Source organism: Brachyhypopomus gauderio, chromosome 4 (assembly GCF_052324685.1).
Source record: "Brachyhypopomus gauderio isolate BG-103 chromosome 4, BGAUD_0.2, whole genome shotgun sequence".
NCBI classification, from domain to species: Eukaryota; Metazoa; Chordata; class Actinopteri; order Gymnotiformes; family Hypopomidae; genus Brachyhypopomus; species Brachyhypopomus gauderio.
The window spans coordinates 13,440,017-13,461,483 of NC_135214.1; the positions used below are offsets into that span (position 1 = coordinate 13,440,017).

The window sequence follows — 21,467 nt, forward strand, 5'->3', positions numbered from 1 at the left end:
AAATGTTCAATGTAAACCTGCAATATTGCTGACGTGAAGTGAAAATGAATAAAAGGCTGTTTGGATGTTTCATGATTGATAACCTGCTGATTACTATGATTACTATTGCTATAATCATGATGAATGCTGTTTAAATGTTAACACTACTAAATTATGTTAAATGCTGTTGAAATGTTAAATGTAAACCTGCAGTAATGCAAAAGCCTTGTCCATACTAATGCCACATTTATTATATCTCCGTTTGTAGCCTATCCCACGAGTGACAAGTCAAATATTAAATCCTCATAACTTTTCTTTTTTCGTGAGACATTCAAATATTTTTTTATAGCAACGCCTTCTCTCACTCTCATCATTGCGCGCTCTCTCTCTCTCTCTCTCTCTCTCTCTCTCTCTCTCTCTCTCTCTCTCTCTCTCTCTCTCTCTCTCTCTCCCTCCTCCAGCCCTCCGCGCTCTCGTCGTTGCCTGCTACGCGGCGTTGCTGCCCCGCTCTGCTGCAATGAATCACGGGTAACGTAGTGCGTAAGCCAGTATGTTATTAACTAGCCAGTATGTTAACTACTCTCAGCCGGACACTACGTTGCCCACAATGCATTGTGCACACAACGTCAAAACCATTTCTGTCAGGTGATACACGATGGACACTACGTTGCCCACAATGCATTGCGCACACAACGTCAAAACCATTTCTGTCAGGTGATACACGATTTAAGCGGCACCAGCGAGAATACAGGAGGGATATATACTGCTCAAAAATATATATATAAGATATAAATTGTCTGAGGTGGACATTCCTGGTTTAGAAAGTAAAACTCCTTCCCCTGATTTTACTCAAGCTTGATGGATTTTCTAATTAGTGCAAGCCAGGTAAAATTTGTGGAATCAACACTTGCACAATCCAGGAAGCCTGAGCAAAATCTTGGTAAGGACTTTTACTTTCTGAACCTGAATGTCCACCCCTATAAATTGTATAATATAATATAATATAATATAATATAATATAATATAATAACATAATATAATATAATATAATATGTATTGTAAATGTAATGTGCTACTCTCCAGCGGGCGAAGGTGGAAAAATAAGCGCGCGCCCGCGCGCGCAAACGCTGGTCATGACGGAGACATAAGCGCGAGACCGTCATCCGATTTTTTCTCCGGAGAGAAACGGCTGTGTTTTACCGTAAGTACCATTCAGCGTTCATAAAAACGTTAAATACATTGATAAATTGTAATTTGACATACCGAAATGTTTAAAATACACATTCGTTGTCTTACTGTAGTTAGACAACGTTAATTGTTAGTTAGTTATTTGCTTAACTAAGGCAAGGCCGATGGCTAAATTTGTGAGGTATCCAGTTAGCCGTTGGCTAACGTTTTGGACCGCTGGATACCAGGTTTGTTTTACTAGCATAGCGAACACGTATGAACACAGATAGCACATAGTTAACCTGGCTACTCTAGATCCATAACTACCATTGTACGTGTACATCGTCAGGCTTTGAAATTAACGTGAATATTTTAGATATAAATGATAAAATGTTCCTTGCGCTGGAAGGCCTGCTAGCTATTTCATCTTGGCTAACCTAGCCAAGCTAGCTAGCTCACAAAACTAGTGCACGAGAGATAGCCAGCTTTGCTAGTTAGCTATAGCCAAGTTTTAAACCATTTTTAAATTCCTGAGAAATCTTGTTCATTTAGCTATCTGGTTACCTGATATGTGTTTATTATTACAAACATGTAGGTGCATCCCTTGTATCTTACGCTTTTATAAGCTTCACATTAAGATAATGTTGTTTTTTCTCTTTCCCTAAGTTGGCAGAAAACCATCGTATAACGTAAGCTTAAGCTAAATGTTATAGCTATATTACTTGTATAATATTATAGCCTGTTAAAGTTTGGCAAAATATTTGACCCTGCTTGTTGTGTTGCACTGTAATTTGCAGGTTCTAAAGCTACAAATACTGAGTTTGTGTAAGTACATGTTAATACTAATTCATACATATAATGACAAGTAGGCCTAATGATGTAGTAAACTTAAGATGTGATGAAAATAAATGTGTCTCTATTCTTGTGCTTCCTTACAGGTTCTTTACATCCATCATTCATCTACAGTGTGTGTAAGTTCAGTAATAAGGTATTGAATTATTTGTGTCAATGAAAAGCACTAGGCATCTCACTTGATTTTTGAACAATTGTTCAGAATTCACTAAATCAGTCATATGTGTTAAATCTCAAAATATTTACAGTGTCACAGTTGAAAGGTTTGTTTGAAAGATGCAAACCTTTTTCACATATTTAAATGTTTCTCTTCTCTATTTGCATACCCATATGTCTACATCAAGCTATTCGAAGTGAGTAGAAAGCTATTAAAACTGCCATTTCTGCATACATGGTGTGGTTGAGGTTACAAAAATTGGCTTGTGAAAGTAAGGGTTTTTAAAGGTTCAACATGAACATTTGCAGAAATGTAAGAGCCATAACATCATACATCACATGAAGAGGAAACGCAAGCAAGCATCCTGTGTTCAAACTGAAATCACCCAATACTATATATCCTGTGAATCTAAGCATCTGATTGTGAAGTAGTACAATTGAATTAACAATTTGCTGCATTTAGGCTTTGTTTATATTGCACCTTTCATACACACTGGCAATTCAAAGTGCTTCACACAAGAAAATTAATTTTGTATGAAACGGCATAATCAGAATTAAGTTCTCCAACTTGATGTTACAATAATATTGAACATTTACAATAATAATGTATTGTTAAAACACTGATCAGTTCTACATGCATGAAGATTGATTCTTTTTTGTCTTTACAGGTCCTGATCTGAAGAATTTTCTGCTCTGTCTGTCTTCCTATTAGATCCAAGTCTTGTCCCCGTCCCAATATTTTCTCTTCTCTTGTCCCCCGTCCCAACATTTTAACATCTTTTCTTGCTGCGTCTTTTGGCTTGCCCTTGCAAGTAAAACGATTTTCATACTCTGTCTGTCTTCCTTTTACAACCATCTCTTGTCCCCGTCCCAATATTTTCTCTTCTCTTGTCCCCGTCCCAAAATTTTAAAATCTTTTCTTGCTGAGTCTTTTTGCTTGCCCTTGCAAGTACGATTACCCAAGATTACCAAACGATTACCCAAGATTACCAAACGATTACCCAAGATTACCAAACGATTTACCCCAACCGATTTACCCCAACCGATTTACCCCAACCGATTTACCCCAACCGATTTACCCCAACCGATTTACCCCAACCGATTTACCCCAAAAGATTACCCCAAAAGATTACCCCAAACAAAACAAGCCGAAAGGCAACTGTGTTTATTTGTTTCAGACCAGATTCTTGATTGAACCATCATTGCTGACTGCTGTTGAAGACCCGCATCAGACACTCATCACACACATCATTATTCTGTTATCTCAGTGAAGGAATAGTGTACTATATATCTCACTACAGTTAAATTGTTTTGTAAATCACATAAGTGCATTTTAAAAGAAGTAGACCACATACTGTTTGATATTAGTGCATATATAGTTTTTGTGTGTTTTATATACATTGCCATTTTCTTGTTGCTTTGTGTTGAATTGATTTGTTTCAGACAAACAACAGTAAGCAGCAGGACCATCTTTGCCTTCAGCAGACACACTGATATAGTTTTGAATTGTATGTTTGTGCATATATCGTTGCATAGGTCTAGGCTGTTATAACTGTTATTGAGAATTGTCAATACCTTTAAAAAAATTGTAATAGTATTATTGTGATTTGATTACAGTAAACGTTTTAAAAACAACCTTTTGGAATAATATTGTTTTGGCACTGTTACATATATACTGTTTGAAATCTGTTAAACCATGCCGAGAAAAAGCAAGAAGTCTGTTGCTGCTAAACGACGCGAGGCACTGAAAGTGGAGAGCGAAAGCACTAACCAGGTAGCAAACACTGTTGCTAATAGATATGTTGAGTCAGTTCAGGCATCGCACTGTCAAAATGACCAGAGATACAGGGAATTCTCGCGTGGTACACAGTGTACGTGCAACGCTCTGACATTTCTTGCTATGCACAATGAAGTTAACGAGTTGAACTCTATGGGTCTTGACAACGTTTTAACGAGAGGAGATGCTTTATATACTACTGTGAAACGGACATTGCTGAATCAAGGAAGGTTTGTGAGTAACTATTTAACTTCTGACGAGTTACCAACGACAGTCGACACCGATCTGCAATGTTACAACCTTATTAAACACCCACAAACGTATGGTTTCTTGAAAGACGATGCGCCACAAGGAATGGACGAGTTTATGAACCTAGAGAGCGCTCTCGCTTGTCTTGAAGGTAACGTAACTGACGCGCTTCTGATGGTTGGAAACACGTGCATTGCAGTATTCAGAGATCGCGAAGGGAGATTTGGGTTTTTCGATTCTCACAGCAGAACACCTGACGGATTAAGGCCTGATGATGAGAACACAGGTATCGCCGTGATGCTTACTTTTGCGAACTTGACAGATTTGACCGAAAGGCTGCTACTGCTGTATCAGGGTTGCCTTGAGTTGCGGGACAATCAGCAATACGAACTTCTGCCCGTGTCTTTTGAGATCACAGCTAGTACTCAACACGACGAACTCCCTTGTGAAATTCAAACGTTAAACGTGCAACCTAGTTTTATTAGCCAGCATGACAAACAACCCATCGTTAAATTAAACAAAACACGCAGAAGAAAAAAAATTCAACAACAGAGGCAAGAACACGCATCCTCGCAAACGTGTGGTAAACGTGTTAACTGGAAGCTACAATATGCAAATAACCCTCAGTTTAAGGAGAAAATGAAACAACGCAGTCGAAATAGCTACTTAAAAAATGCAAATTACAGACTTACCAAGCAACGAGCATTAAGGGTTAATTATATGCTAAACACTACTTACAAAGATAAGAAGAGACGTTACATCACCACTAAATACCAACATAACGCAGCGTTCAGAGAGAAGCAGAGATGGAACATTACCAATAAATACCAACATGACGCTGCGTTCAGAGAGAAACAGAGACGGAACATTACCACTAAATACCAACATGACGCTGCGTTCAGAGAGAAACAGAGACGGAACATCACCACTAAATACCAACATGACGCAGTGTTCAGAGAGAAGCAAAAACAATATGTTATCAGCAGTTATAAACACAATGCCATGTACAGAGACAGGCAGAAACAATATGGCATCAGTAATTACAAAAACAACGCTGAATACAGAGAGAGACAGAAACAGCAAGTAATTGATAAATATTCAAAAGATCCAATTTTCAGGCAAAAACAAAAACAATATTTTGCAAACAGGTGCAGAAATGATTTTATATTTTATGAGCTTAGAAAACAAAAATTTAATAGATTATATCAGACTGATGTAGTTTTTAGGTCCCATCACAGAGAACAGTGCTTACTTCGGTCAGTGAACAGAGAGTCCAAACTAAAGACACTACACAAGATACGTTGTGCACAGCATATACAGAGAAAATACAGACTAAATCGTTATTTACACCAACACAGTCTACATGACAATATCAATACGCAGTGCTTCTCTGACGTCCACAATCCACAACAGTTGGCAGCATTAAGTCACTTTAAAGAGAAAGCAAAAGATGGGCCAAGCTATGTTTGCACCGTCTGTCACAGAGCACTGTTTTCTAACCAGGTTCGTGTGTGTGAACACAGAAACTATCAGAAGAATCCTACAGTTGCTTCAGTTTGTTTGACTGGCAAATATGTTCACATCTGTTCCTCTGACTGTCCAAATAACTGTGTGACTGAAGAAAGGAAGGGAGAATGGATCTGCCACTCTTGTCATGAACATTTATCAAAGGGAAAGATGCCTGCCATTGCTGCTGTTAATAAACTTGAACTTACACCAGTCCCATCAGAACTCTGTGATTTGAATATACTTGAAAGGCATGTTATAGCCAAATACGTGTGTTTTGCCAAGGTCATCAGTCTTCCCAAAGGTCAACAGAGAGCCATCAAGGGTGCTGTTGTGTCAGTTCCTTCAGATGTTGAAACAACAGTAAATGTTTTACCCAGACCAAGAAGTGAATCACAGTTGCTTACAGTGAAACTCAAGAGACGGTTGTGTTATTCAGGTCATTATCAGTTCCAGACAATATCTATGCACAAAGTCTTGTCTGCGTTATGTCAACTGAAAGAAACACATTCTGAATATAAGGACATTGTTCTCAACCCTGTACAGGAAGATGATTTATTTAATGATGTTACAGACGTCACAGATGAAAGTGCTCCAGAACAGGAAATGGATATTGACAACAATACTGAGAGTGAGAACACATCGCAGCAGAACCCTGAGAGTATGGAGCCTGATGCAGATAATGAGAATCAGAGCACTGATCAGCACACAGGTCTAGCGTTAGACACATGTCTTCAGCCACCAGATATTGGTCATCATCTGTTATCCTTCAATGATGGGATATTCTGTATTGCTCCAGCAGAGAGAAACAGTCCAGTCAGTATGTTTAAAGTCCCTAAGCTGGAGGCAATGGCTTTCCCAGTACAGTTTCCTTGTGGTAAAAATACATTTGATGAACCACACAGACAGGTTGCTCTCTCACCTAGCAGATACTTCAATGCTAGATTATTCTCTGCTGATAATCGCTTTGCGATGGACACAAACTACATTTTCTTTGCACAGTTTGTGACTGAAATGCATCTAGCCTCTTCAAGTATGTCCATTCAACTGCGAAAAGCAAAAACCAGGACACGTGATGGACGTAAAATCAACAGTTCGCTTTTACGAGACAAAGTTGAATTAGATAAACTTATTAAAAATAACGAGGGCACCAGATTCATGCAGCCTCTGAGAGGGACACCTGCTTACTGGCAAAAAACACTCCGAGATCTGTTTGCCATGCTCAGACAGCTGGGAACTCCCACATTTTTCTGTACATTCAGTGCAGCAGAGATGAGATGGCCAGAGGTAATCACAGCAATTAAAGCACAGCAAGGTCAAACCGTGGACTTCTCAGCTTTAGACTGGTCACAGAAGTGTGAGATACTACGTAGCAATCCAGTTACTTGCATGAGAATGTTTGAGAAACGTGTAGAAGGGCTCATGAACCTGATTCTGTCTCCTGCACAGCCCATTGGTGAGGTGGTTGACTATTTTTACCGTGTAGAATTTCAACAGCGAGGTTCTCCACACATTCACTGCCTGTTTTGGGTGAAAGATGCACCAGAATTTGAAGATGACCCAGATCAAGTTGTATGTGATTTCATTGACAAATACATATCGTGCAAGTTGCCAGACCCAAACACAGACCGAGAGCTGAACACAATAGTAACAGAAGTACAGACACACAGCCGAAATCACTCTAAATCATGCAAAAAGAATAATAAGCACTGCAGGTTTGGATTTCCTAAACCACCTATGCCAACAACAATGATTACACGCCCCAGACCACCACCCCCTGACACAGACTCTGATGAGGAAAATACAGAAATAGATGAACAAGCACAGGCTAAAGTAAATCTACAGACTGTGTGGGATCTGTTGAATGACAAAAAACAACAATTTGAAAGCATTACAGAACTGCTTGAAAAGGTCAATATGTCTTACCAGGACTACAAGAGAAGTGTTGAGTCTCTTTCTACATCCAGTCAGATCATAATGGAACGAGCACCAAAAGACTGCTGGGTAAATGGCTACAATCCTCTGTTGTTAAGAGCCTGGAACGCCAACATGGACATCCAGTTCATACTGAATCCATATACCTGTATAATGTATATACTGTCATACATTTCAAAAGCCGAACATGAAATGAGCGATTATCTAAAGCGAGTCATGAGAGATTCATGTGACAGCTCATCTGAAAGGGAAACAATGAAACAGATTATGCATGCCTATGCCAAAAACAGAGAGGTCAGTGCCCAGGAAGCAGTCGCACGCACTTGCAGTTTAAAACTCAAATCATCATCCCGTGCTGTCATTTTCATACCCACAGACGACAATGCTGTGCGCATGAGCCTACCTATGAAGTACTTAGAGAACAAAGATCCTGATGATGAGAACGTGTGGATGACAGGATTAACAGAAAAGTACATGGCCAGGCCAAAAACACCAGTGTTTGAGAATATGTGCATGGCAGAATTTGCAAGTGAATACCGAATTGTTTATACAGAACAGAAAAAGGGTAAAAATGTCTTCCCTTTGCAAAACAACATGGGGCACATAAGGAAGCGCACCAGAGGTAAACCTGCTGTCATTCGCTTTGCTCGTTTCTCACCACAAAAAGATCCTGAGAAATACTGTGGAACGCTGCTGAAACTCTACCTGCCCCACCGCAGAATCACACAGCTTACGTCTGCTCAGTTCCAGAATTATGAGTCCTTCTACATCTATGCCTCTGTAAAGCTGCCAGGTACAGATGCCCTTCAACGTGTTTTTACCATTGTACAAGAAAACAAAGAAAAGTATGAAAAGCACAGTGACGCTATTGAACAAGCAATCGAGGACTTTGAACAGAACGGTCCCATTGAAGATGCCTGGACTACTTTGGCTCCAGCAAATGAACTGATTCGTTTGGAATGCATTCTAGAGCAAGAGCCAGTAAATCCCAATGATGTAAACGAACAAGATGACGTTCCAGATTACGTGGTATCTAGATCTGAGAACACCACTGCAATGCCTGTAATGGAAGGACCACAGTTGAGCCATGCAGAGATTAAAAAAATGTACCAGAGCTTGAATGAGACACAAGCAGCTGTGTTCTACACTGTGCGTGACTGGTGCAAAAGAAAAGTCCTTAATGAAAACCCAGAGCAGTTTCTTTATTACATCGCAGGAACAGCAGGAACAGGAAAGAGCCACCTTATTAAATCTGTGTATGTAGAGGCTACAAAAATACTACACAAACTTCCATGTGTACGTGAGGAAACCGACATTTCAAAACCTACAGTTCTGTTGTCAGCTTTTACTGGTTGTGCTAGTCATAACATTAATGGAAAAACACTACACTCACTTTTTAAACTCCCACGAAGCTTGAAGCCTCCATATCAAGGACTTGGGAACAGTCTGGATGAAATCAGGGCAAACTTTTCAAATGTGCAAATTATAATCATCGACGAAATATCAATGGTGTCAAAGCCGTTATTTGCTTACATTAACTGGAGACTCCAGCAGATTAGAGGGAACAACAAACCCTTTGGCAACGTTTCTATCATGGCTGTTGGTGACTTCCAGCAATTACCACCGCTTGGAAAGGCAAAGTCCCTGTGTGTGTATGAGGACCATGTGCTGGACTTTTGGAGAGATCATTTTAAGATGGTGACACTGACAGAAATCATGCGTCAGAAAGATGACCTTGCATATGCTGAGCTTCTTAACAGACTCCGAGTGAAACGGAAACACGACGCACTGTCCGCTGCTGACCGATCTATGCTGGAACAAGTCATTAAATCCCCTGACGACTGCCCCTCTGATGCATTACACATATTTGCTACTAATAAAGAGGTTGATGATTATAATTCAGCTGTCATATCATCACGCTTTCAAAATATTACAAATATAGATGCAGAGGATTATAAAAAAGACCCACGAACAGGCCAGATGCAGAAGCAAGGTGTTCCTTTCAAAGGAGAAAAAGGTGATCTTGTTGACACACTACAGCTGGCAACTGATGCCCGAGTAATGCTTACCAGAAATATTGATGTGGAAGATGGACTGGTCAATGGTTCATTTGGCAAAGTGGTAAAAATAGTCGCACACATTCGTAAAGATGTTCCAGTTGTGCATATGATTGGTCTTAAGCTGGATAATGTTGATGCAGGACAGAAACACCGCAACAAAGTGCCTGGAGGTGATGATAATGTAGTTTACATTGAGAGAGTAGAGGAAAATCTGAAGAAAAAGGGAACTGTTCGACGGCAATTTCCTTTAAAGTTGGCCTTTGCATGCACCACTCATAAAGTACAAGGAATGACAACTCTGTGTGCTGTTGTATCACTAAAGAAGATTTTCGAACCAGGTATGGCATATGTTGCACTCAGCAGAACCACATCACTCAGTGGACTACACATCACTGACTTTGATGAAAGGAAGATTTACTGTGACACTGAAATCAGTGCCTCATTGGAGAATATGCCCAAACTTGATTTAAGTGCTATTCAGCCACTTTTGCACTTAGTAAAAGAACCTCATTTGAACTCTGGTCTTAAAATTGTACATCATAACACAGAAGGCCTTCAAACTCATATTGAGGATATCAAAAGCCATCATGAGCTCCTCTTATCTGATGTTTTGTGTCTTACTGAGACGCATATGACCGGTTCTGTTTTTCCAGATTCTCTGCAGTTGAATGGCTACAAAATATACAAGCGGAACAGACATGCGGCCTACACCAACTACACACATCTGTCCAACAGGAGTGGTGGTGGAGTTGCCATGTATGTGAAAGACAATATCAAAGCTCATGCTATTCAGTATATACAGAATGTAACTGATCTGGAGTTTGTGGTTTTAAAAGTAGAGGCCCCTAAACAAGCTCTTATTGCAGTTATTTACAGACCACCAGACTACAGGTTGACAGAGTTCTTACCAAACCTAGATGCCCTTTTGAACTCAATCGACATCATGGACTACAGACCTGTTGTAGTGTGTGGAGACTTTAATGAAGATCAGCTGTCATTTGCAAATAAGCCCATTTTTAATTTGTTTCAGTCAAAAGGATACACACAGCTGATAACCAGTGCAACAACAGAGAAGACTACACTTCTGGACCCTGTGTTTATTTCTAACCCTCACACTAGTGTTGCAGCAGGACTTCTGAACACATACTACAGCTACCACAATCCTGTTTATTGTGTTTTGTAAGAAAATCAGTACGTGACACAGCCATTTCCAGAACAACATTGCCCAGTAACCTCAACCCTGAAGATCCACATCACCTGATTATTGACTCAGTTTGTTGCAATCTATTGCCAATCTCTTAATTTTGTGAATCATGATTTTCTCTTGAAATAGCAGTTCTATTTATAATTTTTGTCTACAGTTAACTTATCTAGTATTGCACCTTGACCTCCGAGTTTGCCCCTTTGGATTTTGTCTGCTCTCCTGTGTTCTTTTCAGGTATTTTGACCCTGTGCCTATTTTTGCATACTTGTTTCTTCATGTTACATTATGATTTATTTGATAGGAAAATCAGTACGTGACACAGCTGTTTCCAGAACAACATTGCCCAGCAACCTCAACCCTGAAGATCCACATCACCTGATTATTGACTCAGTTTGTTGCAATCTATTGCCAATCTCTTAATTTTGTGAATCCTGATTTTCTCTTGAAATAGCAGTTCTATTTATAATTTTTGTCTACAGTTAACTTATCTAGTATTGCACCTTGACCTCCGAGTTTGCCCCTTTGGATTTTGTCTGCTCTTCTGTGTGCTTTTCTGGTATTTTGACCCTGTGCCTATTTTTGCATACTTGTATCTCCATGTTACATTACGATTGATTTGTTACAGAATGCAGCCTCCTCACAAGATGCCCTATTCCAGTGGATTCCCGTAGCAGAGACAGTAGTCATGTAGATGTCAGCGTATGTTTAATTGTCCTTTGTTCAGTATCCATATATGACATCAATATATGTGTTAATTTGTCCTTTGTTCAGTGTCCATTTATGCAGTGCCGGCCCTAGGCATACTCAAATTATGCAGCCACTTAGAGCCCCTTTGCCAATAGGCAGCTCCCAAAAGCACCAAGATTATGTAGCATTTGGTGCTGAGGTGGTGGTATGGGGGGCCCAAAATTAAATTCTGCATAGGGCCCCATGGAATCTTGGGCAGGCCCTGCATAAATGACATCAATGTATGTGTTTAATTGTCCTTTGTTCAGTGTCCATATATGACATCAATATGTGTGTTAATTTGTCCTTTGTTCAGTGTCCATTTATGCAGAGCCGGCCCTAGGCATACTCAAATTACGTGGCCACTTAGAGCCCCCTTGCCAATAGGCCACTCCCAAGAGCACCAAGATGATGTAGCATTTGGTGCTGAGGTGGTGGTATGGGGGGCCCAAAATTAAACTCTGCATAGGGCCCCATGGAAGCTTGGGCCGGCCCTGCATAAATGACATCAATGTATGTGTTTAATTGTCCTTTGTTTAGTGTCCATATATGACTTTAAAATATGTGTTTAATTGTTCTTTGTTTAGTGTTCATATATGACATCAAGGTATGTGTTTAATTTTTCTTTGTTTAGTGTCCATATATGACATGAAAATACTTGTTTAATTGACCTTTGTTTAATGTCCATATATTACATCTATAAATGTATTTAATTTGCCTTTGTTTTGTGTCCATATCTAACATCAATATATGTGTTTAATTGTCCTTTGTTTTGTGTCCATATATGACATCAATATATGTGTTTAATTGTCATTTGTTTTGTGTCCATATATGACATCAACAGATGTGTTTAATTGTCCTTTATTTTGTGTCCATATATGACATGAAAATACCTGTTTAATTGACCTTTGTTTAATGTTCATATATTACATCAATAGATGTGTTTATTTGTCCTTTGTTTAGTGTCCATATATGACATCAATGTATGTTTCATTGTCCTTTGTTTTGTGTCCATATATGACATAAAAGATGTGTTTAATAGTCCTTTATTTTGTGTCCTTATATGACGTCAACAGATGTACTTAGTTCTCCTTTGTTTTGTGTCCATATATGACATCTGTAGATGTGTTTAATTGCCTTTTGTTTTTTTGTTGTTTTTCAGGAGGTGGGCATTATGCATCAGTTAGCTCATTACCTGAGGGTGGTTACAGCCTTATGTATGCCTTTAAATTAACCCCTCCTTATCTTATAACTGCTGTTGGTCATTTTTCATTTATGCTACATTTTATGTCCTTTTCTGCACTGAAACTGCAGTTTCAGTTCAGCTACCAGGAAGGGGGTGGGGTGGGGGTTGCGTGGTTGTCCAATAGTTGGCTTGGTCAGTGTGCAGGCCTGTACAGTTTGTCCCGTCACTTTGTGTGCACTGTTTGCATGTGTGTCTGTGTGCTGGCACAGGACCTGGCAAGGCCCGTCAAAATACCCGAGGGATGTTTTCTGCAGTACCACAGTGATACCACAGACTTATGTCCACCCAACAGAGCCTTGACAGTGGCAGATCAATGGGACCCATGGGAAGGTTCCATAAAGACTCTGGAGCATGGCCCCAGCAGCGCACACTGGGATTACAGACAACGTGTTTAAACAGGCCCTGTTGGTGGGAAACAGATACAGAGACAGAGAGGAGCTCCAACCTTCAACACATATTGGAACGCTGTCTATGACCTCTGCTGGACTATTGACACTGTTGTCGACCATGACAAAAAAAAAAAAAAAAACTATGGAAGAACAGCGAGAACTGGCTTCTCTACTACCACAGTGAGGCGGAGGCTTACGGCCACCCAGCAGATCCCTGACAGTGGCAGAGATTGTCTGGTCAAGCACTCAAGCAATGGGACCCAAGGGAAGGTTCCATAAGGACTCAGTAGCGCGGCCCCAGCAGTGTTCACTGGGATTACAGACAACGTGTGTAAACAGGCCGTGTTGGTGGGAGACAGATGCACACAGTGCGCACAAAGTGATGGGACAAACTGTACAGGCCTGCCCACTGACCAGGTCAACCATTGGACAACCATGTGCATATTAGGATACCGACTATGACCCTGCTGAACTAAAGACCCTGTTGTTGACCATAACATATTTTACAAAAATGATTTCATTGGTCGATTCATCATTATATACTTACTTTCATTGTCATAAAACTGTTAATTTATATTAATTGCTGTTAAATATAAACTTAAAATAATGCTGAAGGCAGGTGAAAATGAATAAAAGGCTGTTTGGATGTTTAATGATTGATAATCTGCTGAATACTATTACTATAATCATGATGAATGCACTAATAAATGATGTTGAATGATGTTGAAATGTTCAATGTAAACTTATATAATGCTGACGTCAGGTGAAAATGAAAAAAAAAGCTGTTTGGATGTTTCATGATTGATGACCTGCTGATTACTATGATTACTATTACTATAATCATGATGAATGCTGTTTAAATTTTAACACTATTAAATGATGTTAAATGCTGTTGACATGTTCAATGTAAACCTGTAATAATGATTACTATTACTATAATCATGATGAATGCTGTTTAAATGTTAACACTACTAAATGATGTTAAATGCTGTTGACATGTTCAATGTAAACTTATCTAATGCTGACGTCAGGTGAAAATGAAAAAAAAGCTGTTTGGATGTTTCATGATTGATCATGATGAATGCTGTTTAAATGTTAACACTATTAAATTATGTTGAATGCTGTTGAAATGTTCAATGTAAACCTGCAATAATGCTGACGTCAGGTGAAAATGAATAAAAGGCTGTTTGAATGTTTCATGATTGATAACCTGCTGATTACTATTACTATAATCACGATGAATGCTGTTTAAATGTTAACACTATTAAATGATGTTGAATGCTGTTGAAATGTTCAATGTAAACCTGCAATAATGCTGACGTCAAGGTGAAAATGAATAAAAGGCTGTTTGAATGTTTCAGGAATAATAACCTGCTGATTACTATTACTATAATCATGATGAATGCTGTTTAAATGTTAACACTATTAAATGATGTTGAATGCTGTTGAAATGTTCAATGTAAACCTGCAATAATGCTGACGTCAGGTGAAAATGAATAAAAGGCTGTTTGAATGTTTCATGATTGATAACCTGCTGATTACTATTACTATAATCACGATGAATGCTGTTTAAATGTTAACACTCTTAAATGATGTTAAATGCTGTTGAAATGTTTGCCCACTCTGCTCCATCTGCCCCTCTGCTCCATCTGCCCCTTCACCCTCTGCCCCAGCTGCCCCTCTGCTCCATCTGCCCCTCTGCTCCATTGAACTAATGTTAAAGGTTGTTGTTAAATGATGTTAAAGTTTGTTTAAATGTTGACATCCTGCTGAATGATGTTGAAGGCTGTTTAAATGTTGATAACCTGCTAAATGATGTTAAAGGTTGTTTTAATGTTATCAATGTAATGTTAAATGATGTTAAAGGTTGTTTTTTACATGTTGACATCCTGCTAAATGATGTTAAAGGCTGTTTAAATATTGATAACCTGCTAAATGATGTTAAAGGTTGTTTAAATGTTGACATCCTGCTAAATGATGTTGAAGGTTGTTTAAATATTGATAACCTGCTAAATGATGTTAAAGGTTGTTTAAATGTTGACATCCTGCTAAATGATGTTGAAGGTTGTTCAAATGTTGATAAACTGCTAAAGGATGTTAAAGGTTGTTTCAATGTTATCACTGTTAAATGATGTTAAAGGCTGTTTAATGTGATTTGCACCCTCCGAACAAACGGTTGTAGTTCAGGACCTGTTCAACTTATCGTTTAACCGAAAATATCCTATGAGAGAGGACCCCTGGCTGATCATTTTGATGTAATTTGTGTGTTGTTTGACCCAATATTGTCTGATTTATGACAAGTTAAAAACAGAGGCAAATTGTGAAAAATCCCTTAACTGACACACTGTCTCTGCCACTCTAGAATATGATTTGCACCCTCCGAACAAACGGTTGTAGTTCGGGACCTGTTTAACTTATTGCTTAACTGAAGATATTGTATGAGAGAGGACCCCTGGCGGATCATTTTGATGTAATTTGTGTGTTGTTTGACCCAATATTGTCTGATTTATGACAAGTTAAATATAGAGGCAAATTGTGAAAATCCAATTCTGATTTTGAGAAATAACATGGGAGTTAATGGGGCAGTTTTTTGTGTCTAATGCCAAACAAATGCTCATAACTCTAAAAGTAATTGATCAAATGATTAGATATCTTGGTTTAACAGAAAGGACAAGTTTCTCTCCCATTTAAAATTTAAATGGAGCTTCTAGATGAAAGTGGAAGGAATTTACAGCTGTTTATCCAGGAGATTTTTGATGATTTTTCATGACAGCACACTCTAACTGGGGACATTTCTGAACATTCCGCCATTCATTCCCTATGGGGAAATGTCCACTTTGAGGACTTGTCCTGCGGACACCGTATGTCCAATATGTCCCAAAAGCACAAGCACACTTCTTCCAAATGAGATCTGCGAACATGCCAAATTTCAAGGTTCTAGCTTAAAAACTGTGACCTGTGAAAACGACCGAAAATCGAAATAGAAGAATAATAATAATAATAAAAATAAGAAGAATAAGGAGAACAGAATGTTGGCTTTGTCAAGCCAACATAATAAAAATAAGAAGAATAAGGAGAACAGAATGTTGGCTTTGTCAAGCCAACATAACTAGAAAGGCAAAGTTCGTGAACAAACTTTATGTTGGCTTGACAAAGCAGCTAAAAGGCTGTTTTAAATGTTGATGACCTAATGTTAAAGGTTGTTTTAATGTTATTAATGTTAAAATGATGTTAAAGGTTGTTTAAATGTTGATAACCTGCTAAATAATGTTAAAGGTTGTTTTAATGTTGACATCTTGCTAAATGATGATGAAGGCTGTTTAAATGTTGATATCCTGCTAAATGATGTTGAAGGTTGTTTTAATGTTGATAACTTGTTAAAGGTTGTTTAAATGTTGATAAACCTGCTAAAAAATGTTAAAGGTTGTTTTAATGTTGACATCTTGCTAAATGATGATGAAGGCTGTTTAAATGTTGATAACCTGCTAAATGATGTTAAAGGTTGTTTTAATGTTGATAACTTGTTAAAGGTTGTTTAAATGTTGATAAACCTGCTAAAAAATGTTAAAGGTTGTTTTAATGTAAATGATGTTAAAGGCTGTTGAAATGTTACATGTAAACATGAAATGCTAAAAATGACTAATTAATATGAAATTATGTTTAAAGGCTGTTTAAATGTTAATACTGTTGAATTATGTTAATGGACCGCCGGCCGCCGGAGGTTTAACTCAGTGCCTATTAACCTTGCATATTACCTCTCCCCCGCTCCAGTCAAGCAAACCTGCTTAGCGTGCGGCCGCGGACTGAGCCTGTAAACACATGAACGAGTTGGACCGCGGCCGCGGACTGGGCCAGCTGATGCGGGCTAACGGTATGCAGCGGAGATCAGAAAAAAAAACCAACTTGTCCCATAAAATCCGGGCCGGACTACGAAAACATACAGCAGCTGTGTCACTTATTAGTACAAGTAGTCACGAACTGGAAAAGGAATTTTCATGTGTTGGTGTAAATAACGATTTAGTCTGTATTTTTCCTACTATGATTACTATTACTATAATCATGATGAATGCTGTTTAAATGTTAACACTATGAAATGATGTTAAATGATTTAGTCAGTATTTTTCTTACTATGATTACTATAATCATGTTTACACTATGAAATGATGTTAAATGCTCTTGAAATGTTCAATGTAAACCTGCAATATTGCTGACGTGAAGTGAAAATGAATAAAAGGCTGTTTGGATGTTTCATGATTGATAACCTGCTGATTACTATGATTACTATTGCTATAATCATGATGAATGCTGTTTAAATGTTAACACTACTAAATTATGTTAAATGCTGTTGAAATGTTAAATGTAAACCTGCAGTAATGCAAAAGCCTTGTCCATACTAATGCCACATTTATTATATCTCCGTTTGTAGCCTATCCCACGAGTGACAAGTCAAATATTAAATCCTCATAACTTTTCTTTTTTCGTGAGACATTCAAATATTTTTTTATAGCAACGCCTTCTCTCACTCTCATCATTGCGCGCTCTCTCTCTCTCTCTCTCTCTCTCTCTCTCTCTCTCTCTCTCTCTCTCTCTCTCTCTCTCTCTCTCTCTCTCCTCCTCCAGCCCTCCGCGCTCTCGTCGTTGCCTGCTACGCGGCGTTGCTGCCCCGCTCTGCTGCAATGAATCACGGGTAACGTAGTGCGTAAGCCAGTATGTTATTAACTAGCCAGTATGTTAACTACTCTCAGCCGGACACTACGTTGCCCACAATGCATTGTGCACACAACGTCAAAACCATTTCTGTCAGGTGATACACGATGGACACTACGTTGCCCACAATGCATTGCGCACACAACGTCAAAACCATTTCTGTCAGGTGATACACGATTTAAGCGGCACCAGCGAGAATACAGGAGGGATATATACTGCTCAAAAATATATATATAAGATATAAATTGTCTGAGGTGGACATTCCTGGTTTAGAAAGTAAAACTCCTTCCCCTGATTTTACTCAAGCTTGATGGATTTTCTAATTAGTGCAAGCCAGGTAAAATTTGTGGAATCAACACTTGCACAATCCAGGAAGCCTGAGCAAAATCTTGGTAAGGACTTTTACTTTCTGAACCTGAATGTCCACCCCTATAAATTGTATAATATAATATAATATAATATAATATAATATAATATAATAACATAATATAATATAATATAATATGTATTGTAAATGTAATGTGCTACTCTCCAGCGGGCGAAGGTGGAAAAATAAGCGCGCGCCCGCGCGCGCAAACGCTGGTCATGACGGAGACATAAGCGCGAGACCGTCATCCGATTTTTTCTCCGGAGAGAAACGGCTGTGTTTTACCGTAAGTACCATTCAGCGTTCATAAAAACGTTAAATACATTGATAAATTGTAATTTGACATACCGAAATGTTTAAAATACACATTCGTTGTCTTACTGTAGTTAGACAACGTTAATTGTTAGTTAGTTATTTGCTTAACTAAGGCAAGGCCGATGGCTAAATTTGTGAGGTATCCAGTTAGCCGTTGGCTAACGTTTTGGACCGCTGGATACCAGGTTTGTTTTACTAGCATAGCGAACACGTATGAACACAGATAGCACATAGTTAACCTGGCTACTCTAGATCCATAACTACCATTGTACGTGTACATCGTCAGGCTTTGAAATTAACGTGAATATTTTAGATATAAATGATAAAATGTTCCTTGCGCTGGAAGGCCTGCTAGCTATTTCATCTTGGCTAACCTAGCCAAGCTAGCTAGCTCACAAAACTAGTGCACGAGAGATAGCCAGCTTTGCTAGTTAGCTATAGCCAAGTTTTAAACCATTTTTAAATTCCTGAGAAATCTTGTTCATTTAGCTATCTGGTTACCTGATATGTGTTTATTATTACAAACATGTAGGTGCATCCCTTGTATCTTACGCTTTTATAAGCTTCACATTAAGATAATGTTGTTTTTTCTCTTTCCCTAAGTTGGCAGAAAACCATCGTATAACGTAAGCTTAAGCTAAATGTTATAGCTATATTACTTGTATAATATTATAGCCTGTTAAAGTTTGGCAAAATATTTGACCCTGCTTGTTGTGTTGCACTGTAATTTGCAGGTTCTAAAGCTACAAATACTGAGTTTGTGTAAGTACATGTTAATACTAATTCATACATATAATGACAAGTAGGCCTAATGATGTAGTAAACTTAAGATGTGATGAAAATAAATGTGTCTCTATTCTTGTGCTTCCTTACAGGTTCTTTACATCCATCATTCATCTACAGTGTGTGTAAGTTCAGTAATAAGGTATTGAATTATTTGTGTCAATGAAAAGCACTAGGCATCTCACTTGATTTTTGAACAATTGTTCAGAATTCACTAAATCAGTCATATGTGTTAAATCTCAAAATATTTACAGTGTCACAGTTGAAAGGTTTGTTTGAAAGATGCAAACCTTTTTCACATATTTAAATGTTTCTCTTCTCTATTTGCATACCCATATGTCTACATCAAGCTATTCGAAGTGAGTAGAAAGCTATTAAAACTGCCATTTCTGCATACATGGTGTGGTTGAGGTTACAAAAATTGGCTTGTGAAAGTAAGGGTTTTTAAAGGTTCAACATGAACATTTGCAGAAATGTAAGAGCCATAACATCATACATCACATGAAGAGGAAACGCAAGCAAGCATCCTGTGTTCAAACTGAAATCACCCAATACTATATATCCTGTGAATCTAAGCATCTGATTGTGAAGTAGTACAATTGAATTAACAATTTGCTGCATTTAGGCTTTGTTTATATTGCACCTTTCATACACACTGGCAATTCAAAGTGCTTCACACAAGAAAATTAATTTTGTATGAAACGGCATAATCAGAATTAAGTTCTCCAACTTGATGTTACAATAATATTGAACATTTACAATAATAATGTATTGTTAAAACACTGATCAGTTCTACATGCATGAAGATTGATTCTTTTTTGTCTTTACAGGTCCTGATCTGAAGAATTTTCTGCTCTGTCTGTCTTCCTATTAGATCCAAGTCTTGTCCCCGTCCCAATATTTTCTCTTCTCTTGTCCCCCGTCCCAACATTTTAACATCTTTTCTTGCTGCGTCTTTTGGCTTGCCCTTGCAAGTAAAACGATTTTCATACTCTGTCTGTCTTCCTTTTACAACCATCTCTTGTCCCCGTCCCAATATTTTCTCTTCTCTTGTCCCCGTCCCAAAATTTTAAAATCTTTTCTTGCTGAGTCTTTTTGCTTGCCCTTGCAAGTACGATTACCCAAGATTACCAAACGATTACCCAAGATTACCAAACGATTACCCAAGATTACCAAACGATTTACCCCAACCGATTTACCCCAACCGATTTACCCCAACCGATTTACCCCAACCGATTTACCCCAACCGATTTACCCCAACCGATTTACCCCAAAAGATTACCCCAAAAGATTACCCCAAACAAAACAAGCCGAAAGGCAACTGTGTTTATTTGTTTCAGACCAGATTCTTGATTGAACCATCATTGCTGACTGCTGTTGAAGACCCGCATCAGACACTCATCACACACATCATTATTCTGTTATCTCAGTGAAGGAATAGTGTACTATATATCTCACTACAGTTAAATTGTTTTGTAAATCACATAAGTGCATTTTAAAAGAAGTAGACCACATACTGTTTGATATTAGTGCATATATAGTTTTTGTGTGTTTTATATACATTGCCATTTTCTTGTTGCTTTGTGTTGAATTGATTTGTTTCAGACAAACAACAGTAAGCAGCAGGACCATCTTTGCCTTCAGCAGACACACTGATATAGTTTTGAATTGTATGTTTGTGCATATATCGTTGCATAGGTCTAGGCTGTTATAACTGTTATTGAGAATTGTCAATACCTTTAAAAAAATTGTAATAGTATTATTGTGATTTGATTACAGTAAACGTTTTAAAAACAACCTTTTGGAATAATATTGTTTTGGCACTGTTACATATATACTGTTTGAAATCTGTTAAACCATGCCGAGAAAAAGCAAGAAGTCTGTTGCTGCTAAACGACGCGAGGCACTGAAAGTGGAGAGCGAAAGCACTAACCAGGTAGCAAACACTGTTGCTAATAGATATGTTGAGTCAGTTCAGGCATCGCACTGTCAAAATGACCAGAGATACAGGGAATTCTCGCGTGGTACACAGTGTACGTGCAACGCTCT

At 38.4% G+C, this 21,467-nt stretch overlaps 1 protein-coding gene and 2 long non-coding RNA genes across 4 annotated transcripts; all 3 read left to right on the forward strand.

The window, feature by feature from the left end:
* Nucleotides 1-684: 684 nt before the first annotated feature.
* On the forward strand, nt 685-3,789 carry LOC143512265 (uncharacterized). The gene is made up of 6 exons (XR_013130410.1): nt 685-919; nt 1,063-1,180; nt 1,813-1,835; nt 1,944-1,971; nt 2,085-2,117; nt 2,823-3,789. It is a non-coding gene; the product is annotated as an uncharacterized LOC143512265 (long non-coding RNA).
* Nucleotides 3,790-6,843: 3,054 nt separating this feature from the next.
* On the forward strand, nt 6,844-11,156 carry LOC143512264 (uncharacterized). 2 transcript variants are annotated; one of them, XM_077002358.1, is made up of 2 exons: nt 6,844-10,019; nt 10,335-11,156. In XM_077002358.1, the coding sequence occupies exons 1-2, from the start codon at nt 6,845-6,847 to the stop codon at nt 10,862-10,864; spliced, it is 3,705 nt and encodes a 1,234-aa protein (XP_076858473.1). In that variant the 5' UTR covers nt 6,844; the 3' UTR covers nt 10,865-11,156. The 2 variants fall into 2 exon arrangements, with proteins under 2 accessions (XP_076858473.1, XP_076858474.1); XM_077002359.1 differs by having other exon boundaries at nt 6,844-10,437; nt 10,712-10,861.
* A 6,954-nt stretch (nt 11,157-18,110) lies between these two features.
* LOC143512267 (uncharacterized) lies at nt 18,111-21,215 on the forward strand. The gene is made up of 6 exons (XR_013130411.1): nt 18,111-18,345; nt 18,489-18,606; nt 19,239-19,261; nt 19,370-19,397; nt 19,511-19,543; nt 20,249-21,215. It is a non-coding gene; the product is annotated as an uncharacterized LOC143512267 (long non-coding RNA).
* Nucleotides 21,216-21,467: the final 252 nt, after the last annotated feature.

Coding starts and splice junctions, on each gene's coding strand:
- LOC143512264 (XM_077002358.1), top strand. CDS start 6,845: ATGCAGCCTCTGAGAGGGACACCTGCTTACTGGCAAAAAACACTCCGA. Junction 10,020..10,334: donor AAAGAAGATTTTCGAACCAG/GTATGGCATATG, acceptor CTGTTTTTCCAG/ATTCTCTGCAGTTGAATGGC.